This window comes from Perca fluviatilis, chromosome 7 (assembly GCF_010015445.1).
Source record: "Perca fluviatilis chromosome 7, GENO_Pfluv_1.0, whole genome shotgun sequence".
NCBI lineage: Eukaryota > Metazoa > Chordata > Actinopteri > Perciformes > Percidae > Perca > Perca fluviatilis.
The window spans coordinates 37,385,992-37,403,717 of NC_053118.1; the positions used below are offsets into that span (position 1 = coordinate 37,385,992).

At 37.7% G+C, this 17,726-nt stretch overlaps 1 protein-coding gene across 1 annotated transcript; it reads left to right on the top strand.

The window, feature by feature from the left end:
• The first annotated feature begins 1,125 nt into the window (after positions 1-1,125).
• LOC120561882 (collagen alpha-6(VI) chain-like) lies at positions 1,126-6,001 on the top strand. The gene is made up of 3 exons (XM_039805207.1): positions 1,126-1,238; positions 3,051-3,157; positions 4,816-6,001. The coding sequence occupies exons 1-3, from the start codon at positions 1,183-1,185 to the stop codon at positions 5,400-5,402; spliced, it is 750 nt and encodes a 249-aa protein (XP_039661141.1). The 5' UTR covers positions 1,126-1,182; the 3' UTR covers positions 5,403-6,001.
• Positions 6,002-17,726: the final 11,725 nt, after the last annotated feature.

A 17,726-nucleotide genomic window follows, 5' to 3' on the forward strand; every position in this document is an offset into this window, starting at 1 on the left:
TCATTTTTGGGTCAAATGGCCTTTTGAATGGGAGTAATAGGGGCACTCTCATGCTAGTCTCAAAATAGCTATTTTCGAAATACTAAGAAGGCTCGACACAACATGAAACTATGCTTCAAGTATCACCAGGAGCTCTACACCTTAACACAAGCGTTGACAACATTGTTTGTGTACCCAGATTTACTAAAAAGAAAGTTTTTGAGCAACTCACCGCAGCTGTTATTGTTTCCGGCCGCAGCCATTTTATCAGTCAAAAACAATCAATTTCCGAATGCAGCGTAACAGGGAGGAGAGTAAAGACGGAAAGCTCCTAAAGCTTAGTTCCATATAAATGCACGGATAAGTCGTTGCTTTGTCGTTAGTGAAAAACAATATTGACCTTGTAGTTGAAAAAGGAGCCTCATAAGGAGTCTGTTCATTCGCATTCGGAGATCGACTCGTTTTGACTGCCGAGGTGGTAGCGGCCAGGAACAACAAGAGCTACTACGGTGAGTTGCTCAAAAACTTTCTTTTTAGTAAATCTGGGTACACAAACAATGTTGTCAACGCTTGTGTTAAGGTGTAGAGCTCCTGGTGATACTTGAAGCAAAGTTTCATGTTGTGTCGAGCCTTCTTAGTATTTCGAAAATAGCTATTTAGAGATTAGCATGAGAGTGCCCCTACCACTGCCATTCAAAAGGCCATTTGACCCAAACACGAGAATACGGTGAATCTTAAAAGTGGCGATTCGCTCCTAAATATGCTTTTAAACTAAAGTTTGACTCACGTACATTCACAAAAAGACCCTAGGATGCATTTTGGCAAGAGCTACGCTTTAAGTTTGTCTCCTTGTCTTTAATCGTGCAAATGATACCAATGTGACTCATTAACCTAACCTATTGTTCTATGTTCTATGTTTGTCTGTGCTGTTAGCTCTTTCTTTCTGTATTTCAACACATGTTTATTCCAGGAAAAAAAGAAAACTCAGGCTGGTCTCCAGGCCAGAAATAGGCCAGGCTAGATTCCTGTGAAACTTGTTTTTGCCAATTTGGATTTACACGCACACAGATAAAAAAAGTTCTCCTTTTTCTCCTGCAGAATGTGGTGGGAGGTGGAGGGAGGAGTCTCGGCGGCTCGGTCCTACCCCTCCTCCTCCTACCCCTCCTCCTCTTCTTCATCCTTCAAAAGAGAGCCGGCAGCTACATGACTGTGGGACTCCTGTGTTTGGGTGCAGAGGAAGCGCATACTACAGCATATCTGTAAGTAACTTTTTTCTTTTCACTTACGTGTGCAGTGATGGAAATGTAACAGCAGTGTGGATTTTATAAGTTTGATCTGTAAACTTAAAGGGGTGACGTTTAAGGGCTGAAAGAAAATCATAATCCCAATTTCTTTGGTCAATACTGAAATCAGGATTATTTAACACAATTCCTGGTTGACTCTTGGGAAGATGTTGCATGGATTGAAGTTAAAAAATCTGTGAAACATCAAACAAATCAACAGTGAAAACACGTGGAACTGTGAAATTTCCCTTCATACTTTCCCGTTTGAACTTCTTTTCTTCATTCTTCATCCAGAAGACAAGAAAGAACAAGAGTTTACTTGCAAAATGTGATGTGCAAAATAATTTCTTGCTTTTTATGATCGTTGAAATCACAAAGAAAATTGGATTAATTGCACAGCCCTAGTGAAATGTGACTGAGCTGACTCACCTTTAAGGATACTGATGAAAAGAAAGACTTATTTTGGGATGTTGTTTCTTTAAAGATAGACATCTTCAGTAGGAACCAACGGGCTCGGCGCTGAGAGGCAGACTTGTTGCGTTGTTGTGTGGTTTATGTTTTTTTTTGACAATAAGACAAATCTAAAACAACACCAGAACACATGATATCCTTTGTGGGACTGCAGGGACCCAGGGTCCATTCAGCCCGAAATAATTTGTTCTGGAAGATGGGTCGATCGTAAGTGGATAATAAGGATAAGCACATAAGAAGCTGGTTCCCGACTATTTTAATGATAGCCAGATAGATTATTTTAAAAGGATGTAAGAAAGAAGGTGTGCCGTCAATGTGTGTGTGTGTGTGTGTGTGTGTGTGTGTGTGTGTGTGTGTGTGTGTGTGTGTGTGTGTCTGTGTGATGGCTAAGGGTTGCTGTGTTTGGAAAGATGTCATATAAACGGTGATTTGTCTTTGATTTTAAATGCATGCGGTACAGGTTGTAGGGTTGGTGACTAACTACTTAATCACCTTATGTACGCAGATGATTTTGTCATTTTTAGCCCATATAACTAGTTGGAGCTTTTCATAGTGATTCAAATCTACAAAATAAAAAAATAAATACCTATAATATTCCGGCAGCTGAGGTGCCCAAAAAACCATATGAATCTTAAATTGCTTGGGATGATTCAAAGTGGGCCCTTAGAAAGAAAAAAATATTCACAGTAGGATATTATGTTGGAGGATTCTTTTTATTAAATTTTTCTGATTCTGTATTGATCTGTAAATTTGGATGTAAAGCTGTTTTAATATCAACACAAAACCTGAGAAAATGAAGTAACAAAAACATTACCCTCCTTTTTTAGTTGTCTTGTTTTTAAATGTCCCATATTATTCTCATTTGGAGGTTCGTTCTTGTATTTTGGGTTTCTACTAGAAGATGTTTACATGCTCAGGGTTCAACAGTAATGGTTTCCCGATGGCCCGGGCAAAGTAAATGCCACTTGGGGCCAGTAAATATAACAACCTACCGGCCCATTTGGGCATTATCGTATCATAATCATTTGATGTGAATGTGCCATTGGCCAATCAAGAATTGAGTTGGCGCTTGCTGCTTTCAACATGTTTTTTGACATATTTTATCATATGTTTTAATGTTTTTTGCCATTTTTGTCTAGATTTTTGACGTTTTTTTAATGAAAAAAAAAGTAAAAAAGCAGAAAAATATATACATATGTATGTGTACGTTTTTTTTTTCGTTAAAAAAACGTCAAAAATCTAAACAAAAATGGCAAAAAATGATGAGAACCAAGACAATGAAGTTCTGCACTAAGTCCTGTTCTTTCTGTGTTGTAGGAAGGGAAAAAAACTCACAAGCCGTCCCAACATGATGGGAAGAACCAGCTTGGTCTTCAGCCTCATCGTAGCAGCATTGCTCTCTGGCATCGCTGCTCAGAGAACAGGTGGGGATTTAAACGGACCGTGTAAAGTTGTGTTTGTTTGTAAATGAGCCGTCAAACACAGTATATGTTTGCGATTCATGGTTTACTTTTGAAAGAACCCTGGGACAATAAACTACATTGACGGGTTCCATGTTTAAGAACAATTGTGAATGAGATTTCAGACTATGAATGAGTAGAAAACAGAAAAAAATATATGTAGAATTTTAAAAAGTACAGTAACTTCCATTGTGTACATCACAACCGGTGATTTTGGAGCTATGCAATGCTATCCATTCAACAATCTTCCATAAGATTATCACAATTTGTTTGTATACATGCACATAATATTCCAGTCTTTGCTCTTATTCTGAAAAAGACAATATTCCTCTAAGCTGTTTACATGGCTAGTGAAAGAGAATATTCCTGTTTACAAGCAGCTGTGTAGAACAGGATTTAAAAAAAACAACTAGCCGGAGTCTATCTTTTTAAATGCTGAAAGCATCTGTGGCTGCTTATATGGTTTGGATCTATGAAGTTGAGAATCTTAACCAGGGATTAATTGATTGATTGATTATCCCACCCTGGCTCTAACCCTTATGGTCTACTTTACATTTGGTTTTACAACTCTTACAATCTGCAGTCCACTTTGGTAGCCATTTTGTCAAAAAGTTCAACTTGATTACTGTCATTTCCAGTAAGAGTTTTGAAGAACGCAGGAAAATATGTGCATGGGTAGGTGTAGTTAAGGTGTCAGTTTCTACGCAGTCTTGTTCAAACATATACTAAGACAAAAGTGTACCTGTTCCAAATGGCCCACTGAAAGCCTGCCATCATAGAAAGGGGTGAGACATGGCGAAGATTACAAATGGCAATTGGGTATTCACGGTGTTGGACCTGCTACACATGAGAAAAGTAGAAAAAAATAGAGTTTGGCACCATATTGTTTACATAGTCAGCTTTTGTCTGTCAAAACCTGAAAATATAAGTTTGTATTAATCTTTTTGGGGTTGAAAGGTCAGTTAGGCTAAATTATTTGACCCCTGCTCAACTATGAATGCTGTTATGAGTGTTAAATGTAAAGTAGATTTTGAACAAATCACCTTTAAATTATTTTATGCCATTCTTTTAACCTAGCCGCCTTTTAGGATCGCAAATCACCAAACTATCAATAATTTCATCTTCAAGCATGAAAATGATTTTCAACAACATATACATGTATGACACCCATTATCTCCATGATTTACATATATCTTTATTATTAAGATTGAACAGGTAAAATAGAAATGTGAAAAGGAGTTTTTGCGCTTTTACTAGTTAGCGTTGAAGCTAATTGTTGTTTAGCTACCCCTGTGCGAAGAAACTCTAACTTTTGTTTTTACAGCGATCAAATTTATTTCCTGAAATATTTGAACAATCTCTTAAATTACTACGGAGCCCCTAAGGGGACATGAGCAAAACAAATCTAAAGTTTAGTTTCATGTGCTCACACGAAACTTTCGTGTGCTCACATGAACATTTCATGTGCTCACGCAAAACCTTATGGCCCAGGCTACGGCTTTCATGTGCCCACACTAGTTTTGCGTGCTCACACGAAACTTTCATGTGCGCACATGAAAGTTGAAAGTTGATCAGGTATTAGTAATGAAGACAAATGTCTTTCTCTTTTTTTGCTTTGGCAGCTTGCAAGACTGGCGATATTGTCTTCCTACTTGATCGGTCTAGCAGCATCAACCAAGACAAACACAATATCATGAAAAACTTCACGACAACATTAGTCGACAGCTTTGAAGTCGGTGAAAAGTTGGTGCATATTGGACTTTGCCAGTTCAGTGACGAGCCTAATGATGAGTTTTACCTCAACAAGTACTACAATAAGGAGGATTTGAACACACAAATCCTTAATGTGGATTACAAAGGTGGAAACTCCTACTTAGGGAGAGCCTTGGATCACGTTAAGAAGTACTTTGAGAAGTCGCAGGGCAGCCGTGACCAGGTCCCCAAAATTCTGGTGGTGATCACAGATGGTGATTCTGATGATGATGTGGAGGACGCAGCTGACATTCTCAGGGATCAGAACATTACGGTATTTGCCATCGGTGTTGGAGACGTCCACGACCTGCAGCTCCTGCAGACTGTTGGCATCCCAGAGAGGATGTTTGCTGTGCGGAACTATGATGTTTTGCACTCTCTCAAGCAAAGGGTGGTTGACGCCATGTGTGGTGACCCAAACCCTCCCCCACCCCCACCGCTCACAGACACCCCATGACCCCCAAAATCCCCCACATCGCCACAACTCGAAAGACTGCACCATTGATATCGCCAAAAGATTCAATATTTCTCGGAGGACCAGACCTGATGAGGTGCTGATCAGTGGCCTGTAGAGGAAAGTTTTTATCTGTCATACTGATGTGTGATATTTCATTCATATATTATCCATTACTGCATGTTTTTTTAATATTTTCATGACTTTATATGTATTTACTTTGTTCATCTATACTATATAATATATCAGTTATAGGGATCCATTCTAAGTGCTCTATTATCTTAAAAGGAAATCATAGTTTCTCCTGCCTCCATAGCACTGAAGCTGCACTGCCCCCTCCCTCTCGTGTAGCTGATGTACTTGGCAGTACCTGGCAAAGGGCCAATACCCTGAAGCAGCTCAGACTCAGCAGTAAAATAAGCAGAATCAGCAAGTGTACCGAATTGCTGAGTCAACAAGAATACAGTCCCTCCCTCTGCATGCTCACCCATAAAAACCCTGAGGTTTCTTTGTCTCACTGACACACTTTCTCAGACTGCTTGTCACTCTGTTAAACTGTCTCCTTCTAATTGCAAGAATAATAAAGAAAATAACATGGATAACTCCAGTGTGTCAGACAATCTTAATTTCCAACTTCATCACCGAACAATTTGATGTAAGAAGTGGGATCGGGTGCGAGTTTGTCGGGGATCCAGAGGGTGCATCAGCTGATCACCTTTCCTCTGCCTCCACAAAAAATGGGAATAGAAGACGAGAGGATAAAGGCGCCCAACGGTCACCGATCGACTCCACACCGATCTAGACGAAAGGAAATAATCTCCTAAATTCAGTGAGAAGTTGAAATTCCATTTTTTCTTTCAGAAAATGTAATTATAAAAATTGTGTGTGTGTATATATATATATATATATATATATATATATATATATATATATATATATATATAGACAGTTATATAAATGAAGTAAATTCTAAATTACAAGATACTGTAAGACAAACCAAAAGGTTTAAAACAGTTTGTCTATGATATTGGCCACATGTGTTTTTAATATGGTACGGAATTTGGGGAATCCATAAGTAAAACGTTTTTGTTCAATATTCATCTGTCATGATGAGAAATTGGATTTCTTGAATGTGAGTCAGTAACTGTGAATTCATGAACCCAGAGTTTACAGGGAACCTCTTATTACTGAAGACGAGAAGGGATTTCTCGCTTACGTCCGAGAGGTAACTGCTTTAACCCTTGTGTTGTTTTCTCGTCGACTATGAAGTTGTTGTCTTTCCGGGTAAAAATTGAAAATGTACTTTTTTTGGCGCTTTAACCAACGTTTTTGTCCCTTTTTTGATGCTTTTAACACTTTTTGAAACATTTTTCTCAATGCTTCTTTAAATTCATGGTCAATGAACCTAATTTATATGACATTTTAGCAAATTGTTTTGTTAAAAAAATGCAGAAATTATGAATTATCTTGACTATGAGTAATAATCAGAGGATGTTGAGTGGATCACAGACTGTCAAAGTTTAGTCAGGATACGGTTTTGAAACCATTTCCAACATTGTTTTCAAATGCTATAAAATTAAATAAAAGACCCAAAATTTTATGGAAATAATCATCATTCTTTTTAAATGTTGAATGGGTTCTATACAACATATTTTTGGGCAATTTGTTTGAAAGAAACCCATATTTCTAATGTTAAAATCTTTGAAAACAGGTCAAATTTGACTTGATTTGATTGAGGACAACACAAGAGTTAATTTTGATTGTGCCTAGGAACAATCCAAGCTGCACGGTGACGACTGTGTTGACTAGTCCGTCACTAGTATTATTGTCCTTTGTGTGAAATGGGAGGACAAGGGAGTAAAACAGAGGCTGGGAGGCATTCAATGTTCCTCAGATTCTCATGGTTAACACAGACAGGGCTGCCAGCAACCCTTACATCCTTTTGTGGGAATCATGACGGATAGATATGGACCGTGTAATGGGAAAATTACATTTAAGAATAATTCCTTATATTTTTATGTTTTATTTATACTTTAAATTCATCCACAAATGCTGAAAGAGTCTATCTCATTTCCCACATGCAGATTTTGATTCTAACTTTGTGAGACACCCAGTCTGGAACATTATGTGAGCCTGAACCGATAAAGGTACAAGGTCACCCTAAAAACTATCTCTAGTTCTCCCATGCCAGTTAAGATGTAACGGGGGGGGGGTGAAAGTCATACAGGGAGGAGGAGGTGAGATGTCTCCGAGATGTCTCTTGTGTTTCTCTGATTGTCTTCATGTGTATCAGATTGCCTGTCAAAATTGTAGCGTCATAATAATCCAAGTGTGTGTGTGCTGTCACTCTGAAGAAGCATATAAGCCTGGTGTTCTGTTCACTCATTTGAGAAACTGACTCCACACTGGGCTGCGGCCTTTTGTGAAATCATGTTGCTCCTATATTTGCAAATATATCTTTTTTAATAAAATACAAAAACCCAACTTGGTTTTAGTCTCAGTCTGTCTTATTTGTTTAAATTTACTAAACTTCTGAAATTTCCCCCCCTGCTGCAAAGGAAACTTCCACGACAATTACATGGCGACGAGGACGGGAATCATGTGCAGGGGTCAGATAAAAGAGACTCCGTGGTTGACTGAGGACTCGCGATCCGAGATCCAACGATCTTCGCCTCTACCTCGCCCAAAAAGCATTTAGAGAGAGAGGATCAGAAACCACGGAGGGCTCTACTGACCCAACACTTATCTATTACAGTTTTTTTCGATTGCTAAACGACAGTGGGCACAACTGGAGTCACATGTGCAAAACTCTAACTCCAGTCTGCACAGCAGCAGTTCATGTGGACCAAACTCTAGTTCATTTTTCATTGCTTGAACACAGTTTTCAAAACTCTACACACTTATCCCATGACTTTAACCACAACGTGCACAACACTGTAGATTTACAGCACTTTGTTCAAATGCTAACACACTGCTGTCAAAACTGTAAACCACACATTCAAAACAGAATAGATTTCAGTCTGGTGCCTATCAAACACTGCTGATTGCAATTTTAGCTGAAAGCCTAAGCAGGTGTCTTGTTTTAGACTAGTTAGTGAACATATATGGTATTTATACAGAGAAAGCTCAGAAAGTCTTTTATTGTGTACAAACACCAAATAAGAATGAAACAATTCTACACTGTACTGTTTGAGAGAAACGGGTAAAAGAGCAAAGATACCAATATGTCCAGGTAAGATGTCTGAGGTTATGTACACAGCTATAAAAAAAAAGTGAAAAACACAATATCTTTACAATAGTAAAACTGCGTTCTTACTGTTTTTCAGAAAGTAATGGAGGTGAAAGCAATAGAAACACCACATTCATTTGTATTTAGAGATGATGCAGACATCCAATGTGATGAAGAGAACTTGCCACATGATGCTGGAGAGAGGCAGGATTAGTCACACTATTCGTTGGTACTGTTATGTACCTTTAGTTTTTTCCCCCAGTAATTCCATAAATTACTAGAGACAAAATACTTTATTGAAGAAAACTGCTGATTTTCATTCCTTCTTGTTTACCTTATGTAAAAATTTGTATGTTATACAATCTATATTTTTTCCTTAAATAAACTGTTGAGTAGTGTCAAGTCACTCAAATTGTTCAAACTGTAAAGATGAAAAAGTTTGTAATTTCTGTATTGGTGTTTGATACTAGTGTTTTTACCCTCAGTGTGTTCTGAGTGACAGTGTGTGTTATCTCAGTGAGGCCTGTGCATACTGTTTGAGACGTGTGTTAAGAGTTGTGTTGCTCTGAATGAGTTTTGCAGGTGATGTGAACTGTTTAGCTCAGGTGACTGTAGGTAGTGCAGACTGTAGTTTGAGTTTTGCACATGTGACTCCAGTTGTGCCCACTGTCGTTTAGCAATCGGAAAAAACTGTAAGATGGAAGCTATTCCACGCAGCAGGGTAAGATCACACTCTAATTTAAATTAAATTCAGAGTAATTTGAATTGGCTGTAGTAAAACTTCCAGAAACAAATAGGCTACTGACGTTGGACACTGAGATAGGATAACCAGTTTGGAGTTGTTTGTATAGATTTTTTTTGGGGGGTATTTTTAAGGTTGTGTAGATACATAATTGTGATCACTCCAGCAGTGTTTTGGCACCATAAAACTGATCAACGCACGGGTGTGACTTTGCTTTATAGATTTTCGGGGGACAAATCTAATTAGATTTTTAAAGGTAAATCTAATAAACAGTTTTCCAGAAACTGTTAGGTTTTTTCGTGCTTGGGTTTTTCCGAAATAAGATGATTGTAAGTAGGATAGAAGTACTTCTTCTCAGTAAAATGGGTAACGGATCGGGCAGATCCGGGTCACACATCCCTAAGTGAACCGTGATGGATGACATTGTGCGAAAATATGGCTCAAAAAAAGTTTGGAGTGTCTGCCGTATTGGTCGAAGATTTTTGGGTTTTCCTTTAAATTCGGGCAAATTGAAAATGTTGAAACAAGAATTAGAGGAACAAGAGAAAAAACTAATGGCAAGAAACTAAATTAAGACTGAAGAGTTAAAACAATTAAATAAATAAGAATGTTTTAACATATGGTAGTAATTCAGGGAAAGAATGCAAAAACACACATACACCAATAACCTCCTCATCAGTTCTCTGAGCTTTCTCTAAAAACCAGAAAGACAAAGAAAAATGGAGGGACGAAGGGGACACAGACTCAACTCTGGGACAGGACCGACAGCATCCGTCACACCTACCTCGGGTGGAAAGACCAACGAGTACGTGAGAAAACCATGTTTGAAGCATTTGTCTGCATGTTACAACAGGCTGGTGGGCAACATATGGAGCGCGGACCCGAAAAAGGCCGCTCCCACGAAGGACGTGGTCGAGCCAGAGAGGCCCCAGACATGGCAGAGGGTGCCGAGGCGGGTACCGTGGGCAAAATGATGAGCCCAACGAACCAGACCAGTGTTGGTACTGCAAGGACTTTGGACATTGGGTGTGTAACTGCCCGAATAAAAAGCAAAAAACACCTCAGACAGAGAACAACACTTGTCCCTCTGATTGACTGAGACCAAAAGCTGATGAGGAAGGCAGTGCTGACACACACACACACTCGCTTCATGCAATGAAGAAATGCTTGGCACTGATACACTGTTTTTTGTTTTTGCTATTTAGGGACAATTGATAGGTTAGAAAGTTCTGAAAAAGAATCTAATCAGTTAAACCATTATATATATATATATATATATATATATATATATATATATATATATATATATATATATGTTATCTTCTGAAACCTACAAGAAAATGCCTACTACTGAGTGTAAAGTTAAAGGGGTTCCACTCACATAACTTGATTATTAGAGCTAAAGATTTGACACTGAAGTGCAGTGGTCATTCTACTTGGTCAATTGGGAATACAGGTTAAACAGTAAAAGAACAATTTTCTGTTCCTTTCTCATATACATGGGAAACCTTTTTTTGGTGTCTGATTTATGTCCACTTATTTTGCTCAGGTAGTGATTTAATGTGCACTGTTAACATTGGCTTAACCTCAACACCTGATGGTTTTGAGAATTTATCGTAATGATGCATCTAACATAACCACATTTGTTAATTACAGTGTGGCTAAAATGACCTCACTGAGGCGGCGTCTGTAATCAGCCCTGCCTCTGACTGCATGAAACCTGACAACCTGCACTACACAGCTCATGTTACTACAGGGCCTGATGAAGAATGCTCAAAACGGTTCTTCAGAGACATAATGACAGTTTGACAACCTCACAGCTGATTTGGACTGATATGGACTGTGTTGTAGCTTGACTGACAACCAATATAGTTTTTTTAGAGCCCAGCTTGTGTTTTTCTACATATCTCAAGGCTCCATCTGCTTTTTTCTTCCTCGAGAACAAGTGTTTTTTGGTACAGTGCTGTTTTCATGTAAAATGAACAGAACAGCAGCTTTTTCAGTTTAGTTTTAATGATTAGGATTTTTTATTTGAGCCTGTCACGTAAAATGTCTGTACACGTTCCTGATGTCACTGTAAGACTTTTTTGCTGCCGAAGCTAATGAAGCGTTCGTAAATATGAAACTGGCTCTGCAGTCTTCCCCGACGCTGGGACTGCCAGATCCCTAAAAACAGTTTATGCAGACCGTTGATGAGCACAAGAGCTGCGTGACTCTGTGTTGATGCAACACCACGGCGACAAAACTCAGTCCGGTTGCAAATTTCTCTGCTAAACTTGATTCTGCCGCTCGAAGCATTAAATACGCCCTGTTCCACATTCTGCGTCACACATTTTGGGGGAACAGAATGAAAAACTCTATTTATCTGTGGCCAGGTACCTTAGATATTACTACTCTGTTAGATTTCAAGATGTCACCCTAACAGATACACTGTTCTTAACCTTGATTTTCTTCTCTACACACCAGCTGACAGAGAGAAACAATGGTGTTGCAGAGCTACAGGTGTGACCATGACCTGACCTCTCTGACACACCTCTCACTAACCCTGATTTCATTTTTTAGGTTAACAGTTCTTTCAGAGACTCTAGCAGTGGCCTAACCGTGTGGGCTTCTCTGTTGTAGGTGTTTCTGATGCTATCCGATTTGGACCTCTGCCATTTCATCTCTCAGTACAAGCAGTAGAGCTCATTCTTCCTAACAGAAAGCTATTCATCTTTTTCTTTCCTAATTTTGCAAAGTTGACACATGGGTTAAAAACCATGTGTAAAATGGGGGGGATGATTAGTATAATGGAAATACAATTGAGGGGAAAACAGTTGTTTCACAATGGTGAAGCAACATTGGTTCACAAATGATTTCTTTTTGGATCAGGACTACTGTCAGCCAGTGTAGGAGCCAAAGCCCTACTCACTGAAATAATTCCAAAATGGAGAATTCCTACCAAAATCTCAAGTATAGTGGTTTGCATTCAAAATGCAACATGCCTACATTTGACAAAAGCTCTGCTTATTGTACTGAGGTATAGAATGCGCAGGCGCAAGCGACTTAACCTGTCACCCTTTTGAGATTTTGTTTACAGCACCTCCACACATTGGACTTGGGTAAAGAGGACACCCACCAGACACACCACTGTGTGAGGACCAAATGGTAACGTATTGTGTCTCACTGCAAAAGGCACAAATTCCTGATGACATGCTAACAAACACAATGAGAGCAGCAGAGACACTCAGTGAGGTGATTGGTTAACCCTCACTGTAGACTAAGCTTACAGAGCAGCAAGGCCATAGCACCACACACACTCAGAGATAAGAGATAAGAGAGAAACAGGAGTTGTGCATGTACAGTAAATGGTTCAGCAATGATTTTGATATAGTTTGTCATAAATTATAAGAATGTGATATGTTTCCCATATCAGGTAACAAATTGGATAGAGGTCAAATTGGAAGTACTTAGGTTTGTTCTATAGGCCTAAAAACTTTAATTCATAATGATTTTTAGAACTACCAGACAGCAGTTAGTATAACTTTGGGTTGCAAACTAAAGATAAAAAGAAAATAAACAACATATTTTTGTTTAATTCGTCTAAGTTTATTGGTTATATTGAAACCAATACAGGTTGATATGAGATTTTAGCCTGAAAACAGTTAATTTAATATTGTACTCTAGTGAGTTTTTTAAAACTAAATTAATTGATGTTGACGTTGAAAACACTTTGGTGATTGGTTTTCTTGTAAAAGAAATGATTTATTGAATTTTGTGTTGCTTTTATTCAGGTTTTGCGGTGTAACACAGGACAGTGTTAATGGCTAAACCACTGAACAGATTATTTATATGTGCTGTTTTTTTTTGAGTCATGAGCTTGTCATGCCTCAAATAGAAGGGATATAGCAGCAAAAATAAATAGGGTGTTTAATGAATAGGGTGTTCACATAATTTTTTTAATTTAAAAACTACTCTAAAAGAAAATTTTGTTTTGTTTTTGATTGACTTTCACTATTTGCAGAAACACAACCTTTAAAGTAATCTAAAAGAGAATAGTTACAAAATCAGTGTTTCCGTTTTAGCACAATTTGTGTGGATTTTATAGAGTTAAACCAGAATAAGGGAAAGAAATGCGGTTTTATAATTATTGATATTCACTAAAATAAGTAGACATTTTTCCAAGTGATAATATTGATAAAAGAACAAATGATGCTTTTTGGAGTTCTTTTTTGTGCCACACAGCGCCTCATGTGTGTCAGGTCGCATCCATCTCACGCCCCCTCCAGCTGCAGGACCGGTGAAAAAACTGTACCAGAAGATTGACCAGCACAGCACCTCAGACCACAGCACAGCTAGACATGATAAAGGTTCGTGGTCTGGCTACAGTTCTTGGCCCAGAGGGAAAGGGATGGTGGACCAGGGCTAGGCGTCTGGTTGTGACTTCAGCATCTGGAGATGTACTGTGTCAAACCAAAGAGCCAGCAGCAAACCACACGCCCTACCCAAAGCCTGGAGGACCATTCTGTGATGAACTGATGACGCTGATATCTGGAGGTAGGGACCAGCAGACGGACTGAGAGAGGGGGGGGGGGGGGCGAGAGACCGTTCTGCTCTGACACATCTGACGCATTGTGAAGTTAAGTAGCACACAGACTCACATTCTGAAAATACACAAACTATTAGGAGAAGATAATTAGAAGTACTTATTTTTACTTTTAAGATAAGTATTCAGTTGGTGTGTCAGGAAACGTTTAAAGTAGGTTTCACTGTTCGAAACATCTGTAAACTATTTTTGGGTAAATACAGGCATAAATGATCCATTCAAAGACTTCCTAGAAACGTGGTTTGAAAAGGGGAATACCTTAATTTGTATTTTTCTAGTCTTTTGCAGTTGCTGCATCTTTCCTGAGACTTGTGTAAGTTGTGTAAGTTTTAGTGCTGAGATGGTTTGAAACCATAATGATTAAATGTATCAACAACGTTGATATGATTAAGACTAAACATCTAAATGAAAATGTTTAATGTTTAATGTTGATGTGACTGCTTAATGATGTACATTATGAGTAATGTACTGAGACAATGGTATACACATGTTCATTTAATATTTACTCTCATATTTATATGTTTACACGAAAACTAATATATAAGTTAAAGATAAAACTTATAAACAGTAAAAGATAATACTTTTATACTATAAAGATAATAATATATAATATACTAGTATACTTTATATATAGAAGGGATAACAATTCAGTCAGGAAAAGCTTAGAGGAAACAAGAGCTTTAGAGAGAAGTGCACTGGATGACTGTCTATGAGAGACTGGCTCAGGTTACAGCAGGCGTGTCCAGCGAGGAGGAGTCTGCCACAAGACCTTCTGTCTCTGAGCTTTCAGCACACCAACATAAAAAGTTGAATTGACTCAAATGCCTAAAAGTTTAGAAAAAACAACAAGTTGACTTTCAGGCCAGTTCCTGCTGGTACCAGAGAGCTAAAATTACTTTTGAATTAGGATAATAGGTTTCCTATTGATGGATTGATGGAGTTAAATTTAACAGTTACTTTCAATCAGAAGTAAATTATATTTGATCTACTTCTTGCTTTTATCTGAGGGAATTTCCCCAGTGTTGGCTAAATAAAATCTTTCTTATGTCATATAGGTGATAAACAAACAGTTGACTTCAAAGACAAATTATGTCATTTTTAGGAATAACTAATTTGGATTTCAAAGACAAAAAAGTTAGTATCAGAATTTTGTCAAATGCTTACAGATGATATTGTAATCTGACATATTTGGGTTAAAAAGAATGAGGATGTTTGTACACAAAACATATGTTTTTGGAAATATAATGTTTTATTGTCATCAAACTGCCCGACAAATATATAGGCCTACAAGTCCAGCTGAAATGATTAGTTGCTTAAATCAATTAGTTAATTGACAGAAAACTGCTTTGATCGTTTCCAGTTTCAAAAAATGTGAGGACTTTTCGATACTGCTGCTTTTTTGTACCTTAGGTGATATTTTTAATGGAATATTGGTGGTAACAGAAAATGTTTACAGTTTGGAATCAGTACTCACTTTGTCCACTATAACTATCTGTATGAACCTTGTTTAATTGACTAACCCCAATGTAGCAATATTTTTTAATCAATGATGACATAGATCAAACTTTGAAAAGCAGTGTGTTTAAATGCTCCTTTTTACAGAGGTTCAGAACAGCCGAGAAGGGGACTTCACACACACACCCACCCACACACCACACACCCACACACACACACACACACACACACACACACACACACACACACACACACACACACACACACACACACACACACACACACACACACACACACACACGAAACAATGGTAAAGATTGTTTCCTACGATTTGTCAAGTGCTAGTGGACGAACCTCTGACAATAGCAGAAAACAGAAGACGCTATTTGCAAAAATATATGTAATCATAAAAGTAATTTGTGTATTGTGATTAGGTTGTAATCAAAAGGGTGGAATGTAATGGGAAAATTACATTTAAGCATAATTCCTTATATTTTTATGTTTTATTTCTACTTTAAATTCATCCACAAATGCTGAAAGAGTTTATATCTCATTTCCCACATGTAGATTTTGATTCTAACTTTGTGAGACATCCAGTCTGGAACATTATGTGAGCACTGTTTGCCTGAACCGATAAAGGTACAATTTCACCCTAAAAACTATCTCTAGTTTTCCCATGCCAGTTAAGATGTAACTGGGGGGTGAAAGTCATGCAGGGAGGAGGAGGTGAGATGTCTCCGAGATGTCTCTTGTATTTCTCTGATTGTCTACATGTGTATCAGATTGCCTGTCAAAATTGTAGCATCATAATAATCCAAGTGCGTGTGTGCTGTCACTCTGAAGATGCATATAAGCCTGGTGTTCTTGTTCACTCATTTGAGAAACTGACTCCACACTGGGCTGCGGCCTTTTGTGAAATCATGTTGCACCTATATTTGCAAATATATCTTTTTTAATAAAATACAAAAACCCAACTTGGTTTTAGTCTCAGTCTGTCTTACTTGTTTCGATTTACTAAACTTTGGAAACTTCCCCCCTGCTGCAAAGGAAACTTCCACTACAACCGGAATCATAGAGATGATGGATTTCCAAAAGGGAGGATCTTTAGGTAAACCTAAAAATAATATGCTGAGAAACCATAAAGAATAAGTTCAAAAAAGAAGGTAAATTAAAAATAAATTTAAAAAAACGGCTTTTGGTTTATGAAAGTGGAACATTAAGGGAGTTAATGTAAGAATAAGATAAGTCAAATGTCTGTAGCGGAGTGCTTCCAGGACTCAAAAAGTTAGCTTGAGGTGCTCTTTGGATGGGATAAATATAATGTAGAAACCAATAAGGAAACTGGATTGATAAACTGCAGGCTACTAGTTATCCAGGCCTAAATGAAGAACTTGATCTCAGTGTTTTTCTCTAAAACCATATTGTTTATTTTTCAATTGGGTCCATTTTTATTTTTATTTCTATTTGTATTTGTGCTGTACATGTTTTGAATGGAACCTTGGTTTGTAGTCAAATATACTGGTCTATTTAAGACCAAGGAGGACATCTAGTGGTCTTTCTATAATCCTACGACTCTGAACCTTCCTTTACCAAAATGGAGGCTTTTCATTGGTTGTGTTTTGTGATTGGTCTGTTAGAAAGCTTATAAGAAGGTCTCTTCCTGTTTTGGAAATTGATTGACTCTCTGACGAAGGCTTGTATGCCGAAATGTGTCGGAGTACTTGAAGATTTATGATGACTAAGCCATAAATAAAGGCTTTGTATCATTCTAAAAGAGAGTGCCTTGGAGTTTCCTTATTGGTTTCTACATTAAGAATAAGATAAGATTGAGTCTGAGATCTGTAACATTAAAAGGGGGAAAAAGCATGTGAAAGGGGAAGATTTAAAAATTATTGAAAATCATGAAATGTGTTTACGGCTGTGGGAACAGGAAAGTGAACGTAAGGAGAAAAAAATAATAATAAAGGAAAGAAAGAAACAAGAATGCTAAACGACTATGTCTTAACAATTTTGTTGTTTTTCCGTCGACAACTTTTTGTTTTTCTGGGTCAAAATTTAAAATTAAAACTTTTTGAATTAAATTAGTGTCTTTCTCAACACTTTTGTCACTTTCCCCGATGCTTTAGTGACTTTTTTCCAAGTTGTTTCCGATTTTTTTCTGCACTTTTTTTGACATTTTTGTCACTTTCTTTTTGCAAATACTATAAAATTAAATAAAACACCCAAATTCAATGAAAGTAGTGAAGTGATCATTTACTTTACTTGTGAAGAGCGTTGTGTATACGTTACAAGGCTGTAGTTACTTCTACTGCCGTT

Bases quoted from the DNA above. Each gene is read 5' to 3' on its own strand.
- LOC120561882 (XM_039805207.1), top strand. From the start codon at position 1,183: ATGACTGTGGGACTCCTGTGTTTGGGTGCAGAGGAAGCGCATACTACA. The intron at 1,239-3,050 runs GTAAGTAACTTT...TCTGTGTTGTAG, and splicing joins GCGCATACTACAGCATATCT to GAAGGGAAAAAAACTCACAA. The intron at 3,158-4,815 runs GTGGGGATTTAA...TTGCTTTGGCAG, and splicing joins CATCGCTGCTCAGAGAACAG to CTTGCAAGACTGGCGATATT.